Source organism: Hibiscus syriacus, unplaced genomic scaffold (genome assembly GCF_006381635.1).
Source record: "Hibiscus syriacus cultivar Baekdansim isolate YM2019G1 unplaced genomic scaffold, ASM638163v2 tig00111099_pilon, whole genome shotgun sequence".
In the NCBI taxonomy this organism is placed as follows: Eukaryota; Viridiplantae; Streptophyta; class Magnoliopsida; order Malvales; family Malvaceae; genus Hibiscus; species Hibiscus syriacus.
This window is the reverse complement of record NW_024062984.1, coordinates 934,327-954,112: the sequence shown is the minus strand read 5'-3', so window position 1 is coordinate 954,112 and position 19,786 is coordinate 934,327. Positions and strand designations below refer to the sequence as shown.

General features: G+C 35.4%; 3 protein-coding genes and 1 pseudogene across 3 annotated transcripts; 1 reads left to right on the top strand and 3 right to left on the bottom strand.

The window, feature by feature from the left end:
- Nucleotides 1–453: 453 nt before the first annotated feature.
- LOC120153245 (PLAT domain-containing protein 2-like) lies at nt 454–1,178 on the bottom strand. The gene is made up of 2 exons (XM_039165237.1): nt 1,073–1,178; nt 454–999 (listed from the first exon to the last, which is right to left on the bottom strand). The coding sequence occupies exons 1-2, from the start codon at nt 1,139–1,141 to the stop codon at nt 571–573; spliced, it is 498 nt and encodes a 165-aa protein (XP_039021168.1). The 5' UTR covers nt 1,142–1,178; the 3' UTR covers nt 454–570.
- A 602-nt stretch (nt 1,179–1,780) lies between these two features.
- On the bottom strand, nt 1,781–4,347 carry LOC120153243 (chloroplast envelope quinone oxidoreductase homolog). Its single transcript, XM_039165234.1, has 3 exons — nt 4,067–4,347; nt 3,191–3,418; nt 1,781–2,670 (listed from the first exon to the last, which is right to left on the bottom strand). Exons 1-3 carry the CDS (start codon nt 4,130–4,132, stop codon nt 1,981–1,983), a joined length of 984 nt encoding a protein of 327 aa, XP_039021165.1. The 5' UTR covers nt 4,133–4,347; the 3' UTR covers nt 1,781–1,980.
- A 293-nt stretch (nt 4,348–4,640) lies between these two features.
- Nucleotides 4,641–7,445, bottom strand: LOC120153339 (annotated as a pseudogene).
- Nucleotides 7,446–17,073: 9,628 nt separating this feature from the next.
- Nucleotides 17,074–19,518, top strand: LOC120153213 (peptidyl-prolyl cis-trans isomerase FKBP15-1-like). The gene is made up of 6 exons (XM_039165214.1): nt 17,074–17,182; nt 17,348–17,397; nt 18,448–18,510; nt 18,893–18,983; nt 19,092–19,196; nt 19,413–19,518. The coding sequence occupies exons 1-6, from the start codon at nt 17,116–17,118 to the stop codon at nt 19,505–19,507; spliced, it is 471 nt and encodes a 156-aa protein (XP_039021145.1). The 5' UTR covers nt 17,074–17,115; the 3' UTR covers nt 19,508–19,518.
- The last annotated feature ends 268 nt before the right edge of the window (nt 19,519–19,786 follow it).

Sequence of the window (19,786 nt, the reverse complement as noted above, 5' to 3'; positions counted from 1 at the left end):
TTTATTAACAATGGATGTGATTAGTAAATACGTATAGTTTGGGATGAAATTGGAATATTAAAAAAAAATTGGGGACAAATTTGGAATGAAAGTTATAGTTTGGGGATGAAATTGAAATGTTCAAAGTTTGAGGACTAATCTAGAACAATAATAATAGTTAAAGGGTGAAATTGGAATATTTAAAAGCATAGGGACCATTTTAGAATGATGGTCATACTTTGAGGATATATGATGGAAATAACTTTTAATAAAATGGATTTATTGTTACCTTGAGAAACTGATGACGTTTATATTATACATTTATTTTCTTATCTTGGCGATGTTCCATTGACAAGAGAGCAGGCAATTTCCAAGTAATTTCCAGAGCTACAACAACGTAATTATCTCCTTCGGTACATTAAACGTCGCTAGTGGCTTTTACCGTAACACATATTTTATTCAGAAACATCGAAAAGTAAATCACTCAAAAATAAGTTCACCAATCATCTTTTATGAGCGATCCAACCATGAAAATACATTTAAAGGTTTTCCAACGTACATAATAAAGACTCATCACGTGGTAGTGCAGTGCTAGACAACAACAGGAAGCTCCGAGGGACAGTTGTTCCTGATGGCGGTGAGGTTGTAGGGTGAGGTGTCGAGCGCCAACCATTGCTCCACCGTGAACTGCTGCTGGCTACAAGGGGAATGGACGCCGGCGACGGTGACCTCCACGTAGTTACAGTACCATCCATGGCCTGGACCCGACCCATCCGAGGTTAAGTTCATGGAACACACAGGGGAAGGCAAGCAACGTCCCCTACCCGAGAAGATGTCCAGATTGCCCCTCTCGAAATAGTTGTGCTCTGGCCCCATTAACCCGCCCCAGGTTTCGAGGTTGCTGATCTCGATGAACTCGCCGAAGCCGTCTTGGAGTTTTAAACTGATGATGGAGTCGGTCCCGCCTTTGATTATTGATCCAGTTCTTATGTAGAGCGAATAAACGCAATCTTCTTCATCCTGCATGCAACAGATAAAGGGGTTAGAGATGGAGATTTGGAGGGAGTTATCGGCACTTTCGAGGGGTACTTACGGCGAGTGCGACGATGGAGAGAGATAAGAGGAGGACGAAGGAGAGTTTCAGCTGCGTTGGGATCGCCATTTTTTTAAGCTCCTGCTAAAGAAAATTATACTTGGTGTGTATGAACGGGAGTAGATGGATCCAAATCAATGTTACCATCGAAATATAATGCCACGTATATGATTTTTTAGGATAAACTATGTCAATACCATTGAACTTTATGTGATATTATTTTATTTCATTTATCTTTTAATTATTTTAATTATGACACTAAATTTTAATTTTGACTTCAAATATTTCACTAAGCCGTTAAATTTTAATGACACGAATACATGGACTAATCTTTCTATCATTGTAAAGACAAAGACAAAACGGTCTCATTTTGATGTGGGTATTAATGCCTAAAACAAAGTCGTTTTAAACATTAAATTTTAGTTATGTATCAATTTTACTACTAAACTTATAAAAAGATTCAATTTTAGTCACTAAACCTTTTCAGCCATCATTGGTAATCAATAGAATTTGTCAACAATAGTCCCTTACAAAAAGATTGATATCAAAACATTCACATTTAATTCTTTTTTTTCCCTTAGTATTGGTTCACATTTCAATCTTGCTTTCATATTCTATCGTCTCCTGTTTTTGTTCACTTTACAGAATCTATGTTGCAATACATTTTCTTCAAGAGACCAGAAAGATAATTAAATACATACATATATATTTCGTAACAAAACAAAGTATTCAACAGCATTACATCTCAGACAACATTGTTCACATGCAAAAGACAAGAAAGATTAAAGAAAAAAAAATATCACACACCAACACTTATGTTGTTCAGAACACCGAGTACCTGTGAATATACAAATGGTTCATTAGCAACTCCACACACAGAAAACTTAACCATGCTAGTGTATCATAATCTAGGGCTCCACAAGAATCTTGCCGGTGGCATGACCCTCAATGCTCTTGGCATAAGCCTCTTCAGCCTTACTTAAAGGATGAGTTGAATCGATTACCGACTTAAGCTTTCCTGCTTGCATCAACTTAACAAGATAATCGAGGTTCTCTTGCTTAACTGCAGTAAACAGGGTTAGCAGCTGCTTCTTCGCAAATGTAATCTTTTTCGCAGCAACACTCATCAGAGTCCCAAAACCAGGAGTGGTATCTACTACCTTTCCTTTTGGAGTGAGGTTAGCCTCAAAGGTAGACCAAGGGATGTTGGCTGTACAGTGGATGATTATGTCGTATTTGCAACCGGATGGGCTCTTCAGAGCCTTTCCTTCAGGAGTCTTGTAGTCCAGAACCTCATCAGCCCCCAGGCTCCTGACTAATTCCATGTTACGAGCCCCACAAGTGGCTGTCACGTGTGCGTTTGCAAGCTTTGCCAGTTGAACCGCATATGTACCAACGCCGCCTGAAGCAGCAGTAATCAGGACATTCACTGGAGGGCCGCTTCCATCGAGTTTAAGGCCAGCAAGCTTGGTGAGTGACTGGTGAGCTGCGAGGCCAGCAGTTGGCAAAGCCGCGGCATCAGCTGAGGATACCTCTGGAGGCCTTAGAACTGTCGAATCCTTATGAGCCACAGCGAATTCAGCTAGTGCACCTCCAGTCTGTTATTGCAAAATGCATTCATAATATTAAAGTTGTATACCTTGAACCAAGAAACTGTTCAGTGTAACATCAAACATACATATGTTTCCCACATGCAATTCTCGTATAGGCTCACAATTTAAGAAGTTAAGTTATTCTATCTCGAAGAAAAAACATCCCAAGGTCAGCAACAAAACTTTCAATGTATTCGATTCATTAAAACAGGAAAGCAAGGCGATCGACTATTAATTGCTTGAGCTGAGACCTAAAACACAAATGCCATCAACTATTATCCAAAATTTTATCAATTATGGTAGCATGTTTCTTCCACCTCTTTCCCCAAGCAGCAGAAATCTCCCATTTCTAGTTATTCACCGAAAAGTTAGTGGCATGCTAGCGTACAATTTGTATCCAAAAATACACAATCATTCACATTAGTAAGATATGAATGTGTTTATTGAAGAAGAAAACCCGGAAGATGGATGAAAATTTGAACAAGTAAAATAAATAAATTACAGAAGAATAAGAGTGACTACTTACACCAAGTACGACAACTACTTTATCCCCAGCATTGCAATTGTTCACTCCTGCTCCAACCTGTACGATTTCTCCCGCAACATCAGTACCAGGAATGTGGGGGAATTTGCGTGGTAAAAACGGGCGGGCTATCCCGTTCTGTAATTTCCAGTCGATTGGGTTAATGCTAGCCGCCTCTACTTTGATCAAAACTTCATCCTTCTTTGGACTGGGAATCGGGACTTCAACATGCTGCAACAGGCATCAAATTCACAACAGTTAAACAGTTCACCGGTTTCAAGTCAAGTTTAACGCTGTTGCAAGAACTGGGAAACAAATTCAAAGCTCTGGCCATGCGAATAGCTATCATCTGTTTCCGTACGAATGGAATCGATGAGTTGAAGAATATTCAAATTACTTTAGTTTCTTTTTTTTCACGTCAGTGAAGGAATCGATTGACAACAAAAATTCACATCTAGATTTCACTTGGAATCAAAATCCTAAACAAAACAATAAAGAAAATAACGGAATAAATATATAGATCGGAATCTCTATCCCGAGTCTGAGAAGAGCGGTAACCGATGACCGCAACGGTGAGCCCTGAGGGCAGACACGTGTAATCACCCTAGCCTAATCAAAAATTGATTCTTATTTGCTCAAAATTAAAGTCTACGGTCCAAATTTAATTAACTCCCTTCACCCCTCTCTATATCCATACAAGCCTACACAAGGACTAAATAAAACAAAAATTTAATTAAAATCTCCATTTAAATCATGAAAAAAAACCCTCTATATTTCCTTTTATTCGAACTTTCTAACTCTAAAAAATCACTAATGAAATAATAATAATAATAATAATAATAATAATAATAATAAAATCAAAGGATCAATTGAGATTACCTTCAAATCGGCGACTCCTCCACCATATTTACTGTACTGAACAGCACGCATCAGATTCACAGCCATCTTCTTCAAGTTCGTCGGAAGGCAAAGATCTAAGAATAATATCAGAGAGAGAGAGAGAGAGAGAGAGAGAGAACCGGATAAGGATCGGGCGCTGTAACCGGATGGTCTAGTTTGGCGTCAGATACTTTGAATTTATAGTAAAGTAATCAACACACGAAATATTTGAAAACTTTCATTCAAATCCAAATCGACACAATTGCTTGCGTCTGGATGTGATGTTCTAGAAGATGTTGAATTTGTATGAGTAAAGGAAAATGAATACAGTCAGAATAATAATATTTTTCTATGAATTGCTTCAATAATTTATTTGCCGAATGAAATTAGACTTGGATTGTTACATTGTTAGCCTTCTTCCCCGTTTAATTCTTACAATAAATAATTATCAATCTATTTTTATATCATTATCTCCGTGTCTGGTTGCTATTCTTTTTTTAAAAAATAAATTATTTATTAACATGATATCATGCAATGTAAGATTTTAAATATAAACCAGTGCTTATTATAAATTGATGTATAAAAACCTCATTTTAAGAATAAAATGATATTTCATTTTTGCTTTGATTAAGGCGTCAAGTACAATCCAAGCTTAATTGACTGCTTTTTTTAATTAAATATTCCTATCCAATGTTGATTGTCAAGGTGTTCGAATTGAAAACTTGGATGACATTTTATTAATTCATAACTTAATGAAGTTGGCTTTGATTATGCAGCTCTACTTTTGATTATTCTTTTATTTGCACTGACGGTCATTTCGAAAGGGCCAGTGGACTGACGGTGGAAACGATAAGATTGAGGATAAGTATTAAATCGAATTCATAATATTATATGATAAACAGCATTTTCCTTTTGTCAAAATTCGTAATCCGGGCCAGATCTCAGTCCATTTGAATGGGCTAAGTTGGGTCAAAAGTCTTCCGACTGGCAAATGCGCCAAGCTTGGAGTTTTCTCCGTCTGGTCATGTTGTGTTAGCTAGCTTGATATTTATTTCGTAACCCGGATTCTGGTTCTCGTTACACAAAGCAAATATGAGAGAGGGCATAAACCATCCGGGTCGAGCCGGCGTGCCGATCGCCGGCTTAGCTGTTAGTTTATTGACAACGTGCCTGTTGTAAGTAGCGGCGTTTGTAAATGTTGGCTCCGATTTGATCGATATCACCGCCATCGGCCAACCCGTTTCCGTATAAAGATCCCAATATCCGGGTACCCGAGGCTTTTCATTGCGAAGACAACAGAGTCAACCATCTGGTCAAACAGATTAGTGTAGGTTAATTTGGAAACCGGGTCGGTGTATTTTACGTTTCGGGACTCAGAGAGCGTATTCGAGGTTACTGTTTTTGGGATCCGCTACCCAAGCGAAATAAGGCTAAACATCATAGATGTAAAAAGATTTGGTCCGGCTTAAAAACTGTAACAGTGGTTTAACAATCGGATCGGCAATGTCAGAACGGAAAGTGCCTTTCGAAGGTCGTGATAACGGTTCCAAGACATCTATTGCAATCGAGGTAGACACTTTGATTCTGTTGAGTCTGTGTGTTTTTAACGAGTTTTGGATTTTACGCGTGGCGGGTACGATTCTGGGCCAGATTTCTTTAGGGGAACCGCTGATGACTTCGTTACCGACAAGGAGGTATCGGATTTTGGTTTTGGGGTAAAAAGGGACGACGTTGGACTGGACCCAAGAATCGGCTAGCTTTTGACTGTTGGAGATGTTGATTATGAGTTCGTTTGGGACCATCATCGTGACTTCAATGTTCGTGTCTTTGAAAGCATCGAGGATGTCTGGATTTGCATCGTAGATTTTGATATGTGTGGCTCCGAGAGACTGGACTAGCTTCACGGATGGCAGATTGTTCCCAAGCTGACCGTAGTTTACTCCCACGGAGTTTGAGCTCTCCCTACCTGAAAGACCAAAAATATCAAATCAGTTTTAAACAATCCCGACATCAACCAAAAATGACTACTATTATTTCTGGGTTTAAGAATCGATCGAGCTTACTCGAGGCGGAAAGGAAAAGTAAGAGGAAGAAGACCCGTATTCAATGCTCTGTTAAGACAATGCAGAAACAGAGCAGAAGAAAGGTCAGCACAAGAAAGATTGGACCTTTAATCAGTAAGCTAATACTTGCTCAATAAGCATGTGATTTATAGAGAGATGAACCCCAGGCAATGAACGTGGAAATATTATAAAATAATGTCAAAAACAATTTTTCCATAATAATACTTGAATAATAGAGTTAATTGCATCATATGTCTCCAAACTATATCTCTCATTATAAATTGATCCTTAAACTTTTAAATATTTTAATTTCATCCCCAAACCATGACTCTCATTCTAAATTAGTCTTTTCACTTTTGAACATTATATTTCCATCCAAAAACTATGATTCTCTTTCTAAATTAGTCCCCAAATTTTTTAATATTCTAGTTTTATCTTCAAATTCATCAAATATGTAATTAGTTTCAACCATAGTTTAACCTAAATTTTATTTTCCAAAAATGCAATAACATAACTTGGCCTAATGATTTTATTAACAAGGGATGTGATTAGTATATGCGTATAGTTTGGGATAAAATTGAAATATTCAAAAAAATTGGACCAATTTAGAATGAAGGTCATAATTTTGAGATGAAATTGAAATGTTCAAAAGTTTTTAGTACTAATTTAGAATGGTAGTCATAGTTTAGGAATGAAATTGAAATATTTAAAAATTTAGGGACTAATTTAAAATAAAGGTCATATTTTAAGGACATGTGATACAATTAACTCTAGTATTATATACCAAAATGATTTTTTTTAAGAGCGTCACCTAAAACCGAAGCATTTAAAGATTAAAATTATCATTTTAGTATAATTTAGCCAAGGATAAAAGAGAAGGAAGTGATGAGTGATGAAGTGGGGATTCCCTTAGGTGAACGGGATAATCTTATTTATTGGTGGAGTAATGTGTAAGGGAATAGAAAATCGCAAATAAGCCATGGAAGGTAGGGTGGGTGAATTCACGAGATAATGTTCTCGATTTTTTTTATTCACGATATAATGCACATTTCAGATTAATTGCTGGTATGGGGTGAATTCTACAGTGAACTCGTAGGACGCCATGCAATCCAGGCGACCTTGTAGGACGCCATGCAATCCAGGCGACATACGGGAGACATACGAGTGATATACGAGCCATACAAGCCATATACTCACCATGCAGACGAGCCATACCCATGCAGACGAGCCATGCAAGCCATATACTCACCATGCAGACGAGCCAGCCAACGGAGAGGTCGCCATGCAAACGAGCCAGCCAATAGAGAGGTCGCCATGCAGTCTGGGCGACCTTGTAGGTCGCCATGTAGTCCCGGCGACCTTGTAGGTCGCCATGTAGTCCCGGCGACCTTGTAGGTCGCCCCGGCGTCCACTGCCTCCCGAGACCATGCATGCACATGCAGCCAAATAACTTCACGTGCTCCTGCTCCCGCTGCATGCCTGCATGCATGCCAAGATAACTTCACGTGCTCCTGCTCCCCGCTGCATGCCTACAGCATGCCATGTGATCCTAGCTCACGAGACGAGACCATGCTTGAACAATAATTGAACCATTGTTGGTGAAATAATTGAGGCAGCCGGTTATATATGGGGTGTGCAAATTGCAAGAAGAAAGATCACACATAAAAGAAAGAAAGAAAGGGAGAAGAGATTCAGCCGAGAAAGAAAGAAAGGGAGAAAGAAAGGAAAGTAAGAAGAAGAAAGGGAGATAAGGTAAATTTGTTTATATTTAAATTAGTTTATTATTATAAATGTTAATTAGTTTATTAGTTTAGGGTTATATGATTGTTAGTTTAAGTTATAGTATACATAAATTAAAAATTATTTAATTAGTATATGTTTGATAGTTATATAGTTAAAAATAATTAATAGTTTGTTTTTGTTAATAGTTAGTTATATAAAAAAATTATTTAATTAGTTTTGTTAGTTAAATAGTTAAGTTATATTTGTTTGTTGAATATATATTATATAAAAATTAGTTAGTTTATTAGTTAGTTTTAGTTAGTAAGTTTATTAGTAGTATATTATAATGAAAAAATAGTTTATTAGTTAGTTTTAGTTATATAAAAATATTTTATTAGTTGTTTAAGGGTTTGGTGTTTACGTTTATATTTTAAAAAGTTTAGTTTGTTAGTTTATTAGTTTATTATATTATAAGTTATTATATTAAAGTTTAGTGTTGTAAATTAGTTAGTTAGTTTATATTAGATTATATTAAATGATTTTTTAAATATTGTTGTTTAATTTTTTTACAGATTCATTCCAATGGCTGACCAAATTCCACTGTTGAGGCTTGACAATGAACATATTTCAAGTCATTTGGGAATAATGGTGAATAAAATATTTGTTTAATGAATTATAATTAATAAATATTTGAATATTATTTTATGATTGTGATAATTTTTTTGAAATATTTAATTGTAGGAGGACGAGCAGCGAGTCCTTCGTCTTCGACTACATAAAGTGCCCAAGCCACACCCACTAATAGAAGAAAATTTGCAAGAGGCTGGATTTTGGTATGTCACATTTGTGCGAGATTACAAGTTGGTCCCAGGTTTGATCAGTGCGTTGATTGAACGCTGGAGACCAGAAACGCACACGTTTCATTTGCCGTGTGGCGAATGCACGATAACTTTGGAGGATGTGGCAATGCAACTCGGGGTCCAAACTAATGGGATGCCGGTGGTAATGTCACATGAGTTTAATAAGGTGGAACAACTTTGCAACTTGTTTCTTGGGAAAGCGCCCGTACCACCAGAGTGTAAAGGGTGGCGGGTGAGGTGTCATGGTTGAAGAATGAATTTCAACTTCAATCAAATAGTACGGAGCACGAAATTATATATGCAACACGAGCATATATATTACAATTGATTGGGGGAATTTTGATGCCTGATAAATCCGGTAGTTATGTTCACACTCAGTATCTTTTTTTTAACAAATTTTGAGAATTGTAGGCAATATAGCTGGGTTCGGCGATATTGGCGTTCTTGTATCGTGAGATGTGCAAGGCGTCATTAGTCGTGAATGATAATAATACAGTAGAATCGGTGGATGTCTGTTGTCTACAATCATGGGCTTGGCATAGACTTCCGTTTCTGACACCGATTAGTCGGACTGCGGTTGACTTTCCACTTGCCGGACGGTAATATGAATCCTCTATTTTAATATAAAATATTAATTAAAAAATTTATTTTGATTAAAATTATTGAACAAAATGTCTCTTTTTGTTTGATTGATATACAGATGGAGGCATAAAATTGAAGGCACAGGGTTGGTGCACAACAACATTAAAGAGTTCAGGTTGAAGATAGACATTAAGGCCAAAAAGGAGGTATGCTAATTTGTATTTTTTAATTATTATTTTAATTAACTATATTATCTAATTTAAATAAATTTTATTGTTTTTGTAATTTACAGTTTAATTGGAGACCATACATGAATGAAGAATTATTGCGTTGATACCGCACGATTTTAGATGGGTTTCAATATTGGTGTGTTACACCATTGATCAATTTTGCTTTTGTTGAGATCCAATTTGGGGATAGAGTGCTGAGGCAATTCCACTTCCACCAACCTATTCCGCGGAGTCCATGGGATCATGACCTCCTCCAAAACTTAGATGGTCGTCGTCCAGTGAATTGGGTTGAGACGCATGACGACCTGCACAGATTTGATGGTCGTCGTAAAGAAAGCGTTAATTGGGTTGAGAAGCATGCAACCATTAATGCTTGGAACAATAGGGCTTCATTCATGCCAACTCTTGACGCCATTCAAGACGACGACTTAATTTTGAGACTTCGGCTTACCTTGCTTATTTTTTGGATAATGGAAAGCCGTTCCTCACAACAATAGTAGAGAGGCGACAATTTTTGAGGTTTAAGAAAAGATTTGGTAAAGCTGAATACTCTCTACCGAGTGGGAGTGGGAGTTCATCTCTACAAACTGAAGCGGAAATGACCGATGTGGATAATAGCGCACCACAATCGTTGCATCACGCAGTTGATGACTCTACTGGCCCGGCATACATACCAGAGTTTGTGCAGCCTGAGGCACCCATCTTCTCCTACGTTTTCGTCGACGTATGACTTTGAACACATGACAGTTCAAATACCCCCAATGAATGAGGGGGATGAGTACAATACTCCTGAGCCACAACGGCCACAACGTATCACGTCCGCCCGACATTATCATTCAACAACACCCCGACATCGACAACAATTGTAAACTCGTTTGCTATTATTACAAATTATTTATTGAAATTAGACTACTTTTTTTAACCTTAACAATGATGTTTAGTATCAATAATTACTAGTATCAAATAATTAGTATTAAATCATTAGTAATAATTAGTAAATCATTAGTATCAAATCATTAAATATTTAAAAATCATTAATAAATTCGACTATGTATAAATTTAAACTCAGTAATCCACACTTGTACACTACTTGTTAGTATTCTATAATTATTAGTAATAATATTAAATCATTATTAAATAATTACTAAATAATAACATAATAATTATTATAAAATCATTATTATAATGATTATTATCAAATCATTACTAAATCATCAAATCATTAAATATTTAAATCATTAAAATCATTTTTATAATGATTATTACTAAATCATTACTATAATGATTATTATCAAATCATTACTAAATCATCAAATCATTAAATATTTAAATCATTATTAAATCATTTTATAATGATTATTACTAAATCATTGTTCATTGTTCATTGTTCATTGAACCAAAAATCATTAGTTTGATAATTTTTTTTATGGTTAATTGAACCAAACATTGTTCATTGTTCAAGTCGTAAATCATTACTATCAAATCATTACTAAATCATAATATCAAATCATTAATATTAATAATAAATTATTATTACTAATCATTACTATCAATCATTAAAAATTAATAATAATTTCATTATTACTAATCATTACTAAATCATTACTATTAAATCATACATAATTAATAATAATTTCATTACTAATCATTACTAAATCATTACTATCAAATCATTAAAAATTAATAATCATTTATTATACTAATCATTTAAATCATTACTATCAAATCATACATAATTAATAATAATTTCATTATTACTAATCATTACTAAATCATTACTATCAAATCATTAAAAATTAATAATAATTTCATTATTACTAATCATTACTAAATCCATTACTATCAAATCATACATAATTAATAATTTCATTATTACTAATCATTACTAAATCATTACTATCATAAAAATTAAAATAATTTCATTATTACTATCATTACTAAATCATTACTATCAAATCATACATAATTATAATAATTTCATTATTACTAATCATTACTAAATCATTACTATCAAATCATTAAAATTAATAATAATTTCATTATTACTAATCATTACTAAATCATTACTAACAAATCATACATAATTAATAATAATTTCATTATTACTAATCATTACTAAATCATTACTATCAATCATTAAAATTAATAATAATTCATTATTACTAATCATTACTAAATCATTACTATCAAATCATACATAATTAATAATAATTTCATTATTACTAATCATTACTAAATCATTACTATCAAATCATTAAAAATTAATAATAATTTCATCATTACTAATCATTACTAAATCTTATAAATACATAGAAATTCATAGAAATATCTCATTACTAATGATGAGGCCTATATCTTGGTAATTAGGACAATTGTTTTTTGAATGGCCTTCACCCCTACATAATCCGCATCTCTTTGTTTGACCTCTCTCTGTAGCATGGAAATCCATACTGGTATGAATACGAGTGGACTCAGGTCGACCCTTTGGACTTCTACGAAGCATTGGATTTGGCAGCCATTCGTCATGATCTTTTCTGAGCCAATATGATTCATTTGGTATCTGTCTGAACTCATAGCTGTAGACATTTAATATCCTACGTAAGTGAAAGCACTCATCAACATAAGTGTATGCGCTTACCAGCATACATACATGCTGCGACTGCATGAGCACATGGATATTTCCATGCCTGAAAACAACCACAATCACACTATTTATGTCGTAAATCAACTCTAAATGTTTGGTCTTCTCCTCCGACGTTACGGCGTATGCACGACACGACAAAAGTATGACCAACTCAGTCGAAATTATGAACAACCATTGATGTTGCCAATCGCTCATTTGCTTCCATTGATTCCACCACTGTAGGAGCCCAAGTTTTACCTCTATTTATAAGACTCTCTATTTCTTTGCCTTTGTCCGACCAAACTTTACCCAATCTAAAGTACGTCTCTTTCATCACACTCGCAATTGGGAGATGGCGTGTACCTTTTAGTACCGAATTAATGGCCTCAGCAAGGTTTGTGGTATGTCCGTATCTCCGACCTTCGTCATATGCTTGTGACCATTTTTCCCGCGGTATTTTTGAAGCCCACTTCCAAACACGCTGATCATCGTAAAATACCTTCAAATTCTCCAATCTCTTATCAAAATTTGGTCGACGTAGTTCGTATCCTGTTTCATAATATACTGTGTTAAACCGTAATTAAAAAAACCATGTAAAAAATGCACAAATATTGAAAATAAAACTTACCCATGCTGACTATCTCGCTACGAATGTGTGCGTTATGAAATTGGTCGATACTATTCTTGCCAATATGACGGATACAATATGTCGGATATGCATACGGAGGTATCCAACGACTTCCTGGTCGTTCAATTGCCGCCAAAATACCCGTTCCTCTATCGGATATCAAGCAAACTCCATCTTCACGAACGACATATTGACGTAGATTGGTCAGAAAGAAATCCCAAGCCTCTGTTGTCTCTCCCTCAACAATGGCGAATGCAATTGGGAAGATATTTCGCTCACCATCTTGAGCAACTGCCATCAAAAGTACATGCCTATATTGACCATACAACCACGTACCATCTACTTGGATCATACGTTTACAAAATGGAAATCCTTCAATACATGCCTTGAATGCCCAAAAATAGTCTATGAAATTTTCTTCCCTGGCAGAAGTGACCTTCTTCGTCATATGCGGGCATGGTTTGAGACTTCACTATGGTTCCTGGGATAAATCGCTTCATTGCTTGTAGCAAATGTGGTAGCTCATTGTACGATGTATCCCAATCTCCATACGTCGCTTCATTGCCTTCATCTTCGCATTCCACACCTTGCCATTTTACTGATATCCAAATTGGCTTCGAATAGATGCAGCTAACACTGAACAAGATATCCTTGGATCCTTTTCAACCATCGCCTTCACGTATTCACATATTACATCGGAGTCCAATAGTCGGTGGTCTTGTTCGATGAAGTTTCGCAAACACGTGTGCGGACCATTGTACCTCGTGATGACCCAAAACATCGTGCCTTTGATTTTTCGACACTCTGATCTTCCACTTGCACTCTAGGCCATATTTTACACACTTCGCGTATAGGGTTTTCTGGTTGGACTCTGCAACATGGATATCAACATGGCATTTTATGCAGTACTCTTTAATCGCTAGGGTAGCTTCATTTTTCCTCTGAATTGCACCCCAACTGAAAATTCACCAGAATTATCGAATGATGCAGTCATTTGGTATGGAGGTAAATGTGGCATGTCTGGGAATTCAGGTGCCCTCATCGCATCATAGTCTATCTCGTACATGTGAGGAGTAGCTTCATACGGTGCCGGAACTTCATCAATTGCACCTCCACCAAAAATATTTCGTCGCCGCCCAAAACGGGTTCTTCGGTTTCTTCATCTTCGCTTGAATCATCATGAATTTCTCCCCATCGATTTTCAGCGTCAATATCAACAACCAATTCCGGTATGTTTCTCGTCACACTCTTCTGTTGCAGATGTCCCCCGACTTCATTTACACTTTCCAATAGTGCCATAAAACTGTTCGGGAACCTGTATGTCGGCTCCTCAAACTGACTATATAAAGTCATTTCAGATGGATTTTGAGCCACACCTCTTGATGACCCAGGAACATCACATATGTTATGCACATCAAATAACTCAATAACTGCTATATTGGTTAACTCATGTAATCGAACCATGGTTCCAATATCATCATCTTCTTCAAGTGGAACTGCAGCATATTTGACTGGGTTGGGGCATATCATAAACCTATACCTCAAACCATCAACTGCAACTCGAATTTTTCTTTCTATCTTATGCTTCATTTCTATAAATGTGATGTCTTTTTTGAACATCATATTATTGGTTTTTCAGACTGAAAAACTACTCCGATCTCATTTTCCATAATCTGTCCATTATAATGGACAATCGTGAAAAAGTTGTTGCTCTTCCTTTCCTTTCCTTTCCTTTATTGTTTCTTTCTTCGAATCAATATGTACGTGGAAAAATGTTGTGGAATAATGCTCTGTACGTGTAAAAAAATTATTTCTTTAAACAACAATAAATTAAAAAAATTAAATTTATATAATCTAATATATATAATATAACTTAAACTAATAAACTTTTCTTTATTATATAATTAGTTAAAATAACAAACTAACAAACTAATTAAGCACTAATTAACTTTTTTAAATTTTAACTTAAACTTCAACAAACAACTTAATATACGTTTAAACACACTAACAAATTAATTAAATATTTTTACATTTAAAACTTAAACTAAGAAACTAATTAACTAATTTTTTATATAATCTAATATATAACTTAAACTAACAAATTAATATAATATAACTTAAACTAACAACTAATAATTTATACTAACAAACTAATTAACTAAATTTCTGTTTTATCCTAAACCCTAAACTAACAAACTAATTATTTCATAATTTCATATTAATAAACTAAATTAAACAATTAAAAATTACCTCACAAACGATATTTGAGCCTTATCTCCATTTCCTCTTCTTTTATTTTCCTTTCATTTCCTTTCTCTCGCCAAATTTTCTTTCTTTCTTATGATTCTACCCTAAACCCCTCATATCCAATATAATGATATTTCAACGTTGGTAGGTAAGTTGCAATCAATTTGAGCTGTATAATTCACGTTGAAAGCTGTAAATTTTTCAACCGTTGAACGCTGCAATAATACAACACAGCTGATTTTATGCTGCACCAATAAGCTATGATAACAAGAGTGAACAGTCTCGAAGCTATGGCATGAGGGACAAGCTATGGCTAGAAGCTAGGGCACGAATCTATGACACTTTGCAGCTCAAATCATGCTGCAATAATACAGCAGATGTAAGAGGAATCACGCGAGGAGCAGGAGGAATAGGTCTCCTGAGCAGCTACAAGTGGAGAGGTGTATGGCTACCTATCCTGCATGGCCCAACGTTGTTCAGTCCAAGCATGGACTGCATGGTGACCTTTGGCGAGCTGGGCGTGCATGGAGGTCGTTGGGCGTGCATGGCCGTGCATGGAGTCGTTGGAGTGCCTGGGCATGCAGGAGGTCGTTGGGTGGGCGGTAGGGCGTGCATGGAGGTCGTGGGGTAGGTCGCAGGGCGTGCATGGCGACCTGGTTGGTCGCCGGGCGTGCATGGCGACCTGGTTGGTCGCCGGGCGTGCATGGCGACCTGGTTGGTCGCGGGGTGCATGGCGACCTACCCGGTACTGTAGAGGACACTACTTTAGCAATTAATCTGGCGATCCCACTATTTAACGAATAAAAAAATTTCAACGCACTATCAACGAGATTTTGCCAGGTAGGGTCTATAAGTACCATTAGTTTTCTCTAGAGTTTCAAGGAAACGTGGCGAAAACGGGGGGGGGGGGAGGAAATGGCGAGTCGGAAAAAGAGAGCAGATAATGCTTGCTTGGGGTCTGGGACTTGGACTCTTTCACATGTAAGCACATGACGCTGGTTTGATGTTACGGTGTCCGTAACATGGCATAGAGGAGTTTAGCAGGTGTACGGTGTACCCAAATTTGTTTGCCCGGCGATGGACCGTTGACAGCATAGTTCCCGTCAAGGGGAACCAAATTTTCTAGCATGGAACAAGGCTTGTTTGATTACAGCGATTCCTCATGTATTGGACCATTCTTCGAGTGTTGGTGCTAGAGATGAATTTGTGTAAATCATGTAAACATTGCTAAAGCATGCCCACAGTTGTTTGAATATGTCCACAGTCATGTATTTTTTGATAAAATTTAATAAAACAATATTTTATATATTTTTTATTAGTTGGTAAAATAATTATAGAATTTAAAATCATTTACTTTTAAGACTGCAATATTTATGTGGGTTTTGTTATACCTCTTATAAGATCTCTTCTAGATAGACTTTCGTTGTCACTTTCCTACTTATCGAGCTGAGGCTTTTAACATATTAGATATCCTTTAGAATTATTCGAAACCTATGTGATAACACTTCTTTGGACATCAAATAGTTATGTTATGTGATTGTTGATATACCCATATGATCTATTAAAATAAAATGTATTATTTGACAGTCAAATTTTTTTCGGACTACCAATCTATAAATAACAATCACGATCCTAAATTTGACACCAATACTAAAAAATTCTATATATAAGCCCCTCAAGCCACAAACGACCATATCTTGGGAATATTATTTCTCTACAAACCACTAAGTATCACTCTTTATTCAAATCTAAAAAAAATAAATCATTTATAATCACCACAACTAGAATATAATAATAAATACTGAATAATTTATGAATGTCATAACTCAAATATTATCATTAATATGTTTGTATTAAGGTTAATCTTCATCCATTATAATTGATTAATGTTAATTTTTATGAAAAAAATTATGACATATTTACCTTATTTTAATATATAAATCAAATATTAAAATATCATTTGAGCATAATAATTGGGGCATATTTTAATCAATAAAAAACCTGCAACCAACAATTTATTATTTAATAATAGTAAAAATGTTCAAACAAGTACCAAAATTCTGCGAGAGAGTTGAGGAGCGAAGAGAGAAAGAAATGAGTTTCCGCAGCGCGTTTAAGGTAGCTCCGATTCTGCTTCTTCTGCCGATCGTTTTCACATTCGGTAATTCTTCAGTTCCAAACAAGTTTTTTTCTCATTAATTATACCGTCTCGGTTTTCTTCAGATCTGGTCAATTTTTTTAATCTTTCTTTTGTGTTTCGATTTAATCAATTCACGTTCCCGACGTTTGATTATTGTTTTCTTCCACCTTCACTTCGATTCTTCAGTGAACGGCAAGAAGTCAGGCGATGTGACTGAGCTACAGATCGGGGTCATGGTATTTCTTTAAATATATTTAAACAGTTTTTTGTTACCGCTTTACTTTAGTGATTTAGACTCAGGTGAATAGAAAGTTGGAAACGTGTCTCTCATTAGCTATAACTGTGATATGGAGAATTTTGCGGTTGCTTAGTTAAGTGTTCAGGTAGCATACAATTAGACAATGTAAAACATTTTAGTTTTACACTGATTTATGGTAATTGGGCGAATGTAAATTGATGACTGAAATTAAAATTTGAGAATGAGTAGATTTTTACGAAACAAATAAGTAGAAGAGGAGGTAGCCATCAATTTACAAATCTAATGGTCGTAAATCAGTGTGTGTTTGTGTGTATGGGGGAGGGGCATGATCCAGTTACATTGAAGTTAATGGTTGAGATTAACATTAGAAAATGAGAAGATATTGACTGGAAAAAAAAAAGTTAATCTCAACCTTTTTTTTCCTCAATCTAATGATCCTATAAATCTATATATTTCAATTTCGTCAGTGGAAGTGGATCCTAACCCACCCTCTCTCTCTCTCTCTCTCTCTCTCTCTATATATATATATATATATATATATGTAAAACTTTTGAGTTTTACATAATTTTTGGATAGTTAGATTAACTAAACTTAATGCATGAGATTAAAACTTTTAAATTAAGGATAATTTACTTATTTTTTCCTAAATATTTCTCACTTCCTATTGTTAATCTCCGAGGTTTGTTTTCACTCATCCAATGATCCTAAAATCGTCTACATTCTATTTATATATATAAATAAATTCTTCATAGCAAGCATTATTTCTTTACTGCTCCTGGCTAATTCCTAAGTATCTGAGAGCATGGAGTCTGTTACTTACCTTTAGAATCACATCAAATGAAGAGTTTAAACTCTTAGGTTGAGTCACTAGTTTTTACCTTTTAATTTGGTAACTGTAGTGTTAGTTCCTAACCTATTCTTGTTTGTTGGTTCATCACTTCATTGTATCAGAGAAACTTTCCGTTTTTTATTCCCCCTTTTTCGTTGCTTGTGATCTTAATAATTATTTTTATTATTTTTTTCACAGCATAGGCCCAAATCATGTAAATTTAGGGCTCATAAAGATGATAGAATCAAAGTGCACTATCGGGTATGTTTGCTTCAGCTTGATTTTCAATTTTGGTCAATCTTTGATTTTTTTTTCTTGGTGCTAATAAATGAGCTAAAATAATTTGAGATTACTATATGTCAACTGGTTTCAACATCTCGGGCATGGTTCCTTTTGTTTGATTTTGAAAACAGGAATTTGGTTTGGTAATTTTCTGCATTATATTTCAAATTTCAGAGTAAAGGCTCATAGACGGCATTATGTATTTTCGTTAATGGATGTTTGTAATAATCCTTTTGATTCTGCCATTTTTTTTCTTCAATTTGGTTTATGCAATCAAAGCTTTTATGGTTAGGAACTTGCAGTTAATTGTATGCTACCTATGACTTCCTTTGATCACATATATTGTCATCCGTTTTTGCAGGGGAAACTCACTGATGGAACTGTTTTCGATTCAAGTTTCGAAAGGGGAGACCCAATTGAGTTTGAGCTTGGCATTGGTCAAGTAATCAAAGGTAAGTTCCCCCTAGTAACCGAAAGTTCGCTCTCTTTATGACTAGATTGCCGGTTGTTCTATGCATGGAGTAGGTTGATGCTTGAAGGGGGGGAAATGCTCTTTGCAGGATGGGACCAAGGATTATTAGGAATGTGCGTCGGTGAGAAGCGGAAGTTGAAAATACCTGCAAAGCTTGGTTATGGCGAACATGGTTCACCACCTAAAATCCCAGGTAATTTCTTTTGCGGCTATTGATTCTTCTTTTATTGTTAGTGGGAGGGAGCTACTTCAACATCTTAAGTTGCTAATGTTAATCAACTGTCCATTGCTTATATAATTGGATGACTGATGTTATCAAGCAAAGCAGCAATACATAATTGCTTCCAAAATTATCGGTTTTGGCTGCCAAAACAATATGACTAAATATGTGGTTTGGCCAAATTTACAGGCGGAGCAACACTGATATTTGAAACAGAGCTTGTTGCAGTCAATGGGAAGCCGTCAAACGGAGGAGATGCGAATACAAGCAAAGATGAGCTATAATTAAAAATGATTCGAACACGAGAATAAACTTAAATAAACAAACATTTACAGCAAGCATGAACATAATCTTAAATAAACAAACATGAGCATAATTTTAAAATTTTAAACGAACGTGAATCGTGCATATAATAAAGATAAAAGCAAACAAACAAACAAAATATGTGCCTGTTCAAATTGATTCATTTCCCTTTAAAAAAAAGTTAAAGACCCTTTACATCCTTGAACCGATATAGGCAATGTAAGAAAAACCAGTAAAGTTTGCAGCAATTTTTAGGGGTT

Bases quoted from the DNA above. Each gene is read 5' to 3' on its own strand.
- LOC120153245 (XM_039165237.1), bottom strand. From the start codon at position 1,141: ATGGCGATCCCAACGCAGCTGAAACTCTCCTTCGTCCTCCTCTTATCT. The intron at 1,000-1,072 runs GTAAGTACCCCT...TGTTGCATGCAG, and splicing joins TCTCCATCGTCGCACTCGCC to GATGAAGAAGATTGCGTTTA.
- LOC120153243 (XM_039165234.1), bottom strand. From the start codon at position 4,132: ATGGCTGTGAATCTGATGCGTGCTGTTCAGTACAGTAAATATGGTGGA. The intron at 3,419-4,066 runs GTAATCTCAATT...TGCCTGTTGCAG, and splicing joins GAGGAGTCGCCGATTTGAAG to CATGTTGAAGTCCCGATTCC. The intron at 2,671-3,190 runs GTAAGTAGTCAC...TTGCAATAACAG, and splicing joins AAGTAGTTGTCGTACTTGGT to ACTGGAGGTGCACTAGCTGA.
- LOC120153213 (XM_039165214.1), top strand. From the start codon at position 17,116: ATGAGTTTCCGCAGCGCGTTTAAGGTAGCTCCGATTCTGCTTCTTCTG. The intron at 18,511-18,892 runs GTATGTTTGCTT...CCGTTTTTGCAG, and splicing joins GAATCAAAGTGCACTATCGG to GGGAAACTCACTGATGGAAC. The intron at 18,984-19,091 runs GTAAGTTCCCCC...TGCTCTTTGCAG, and splicing joins CATTGGTCAAGTAATCAAAG to GATGGGACCAAGGATTATTA.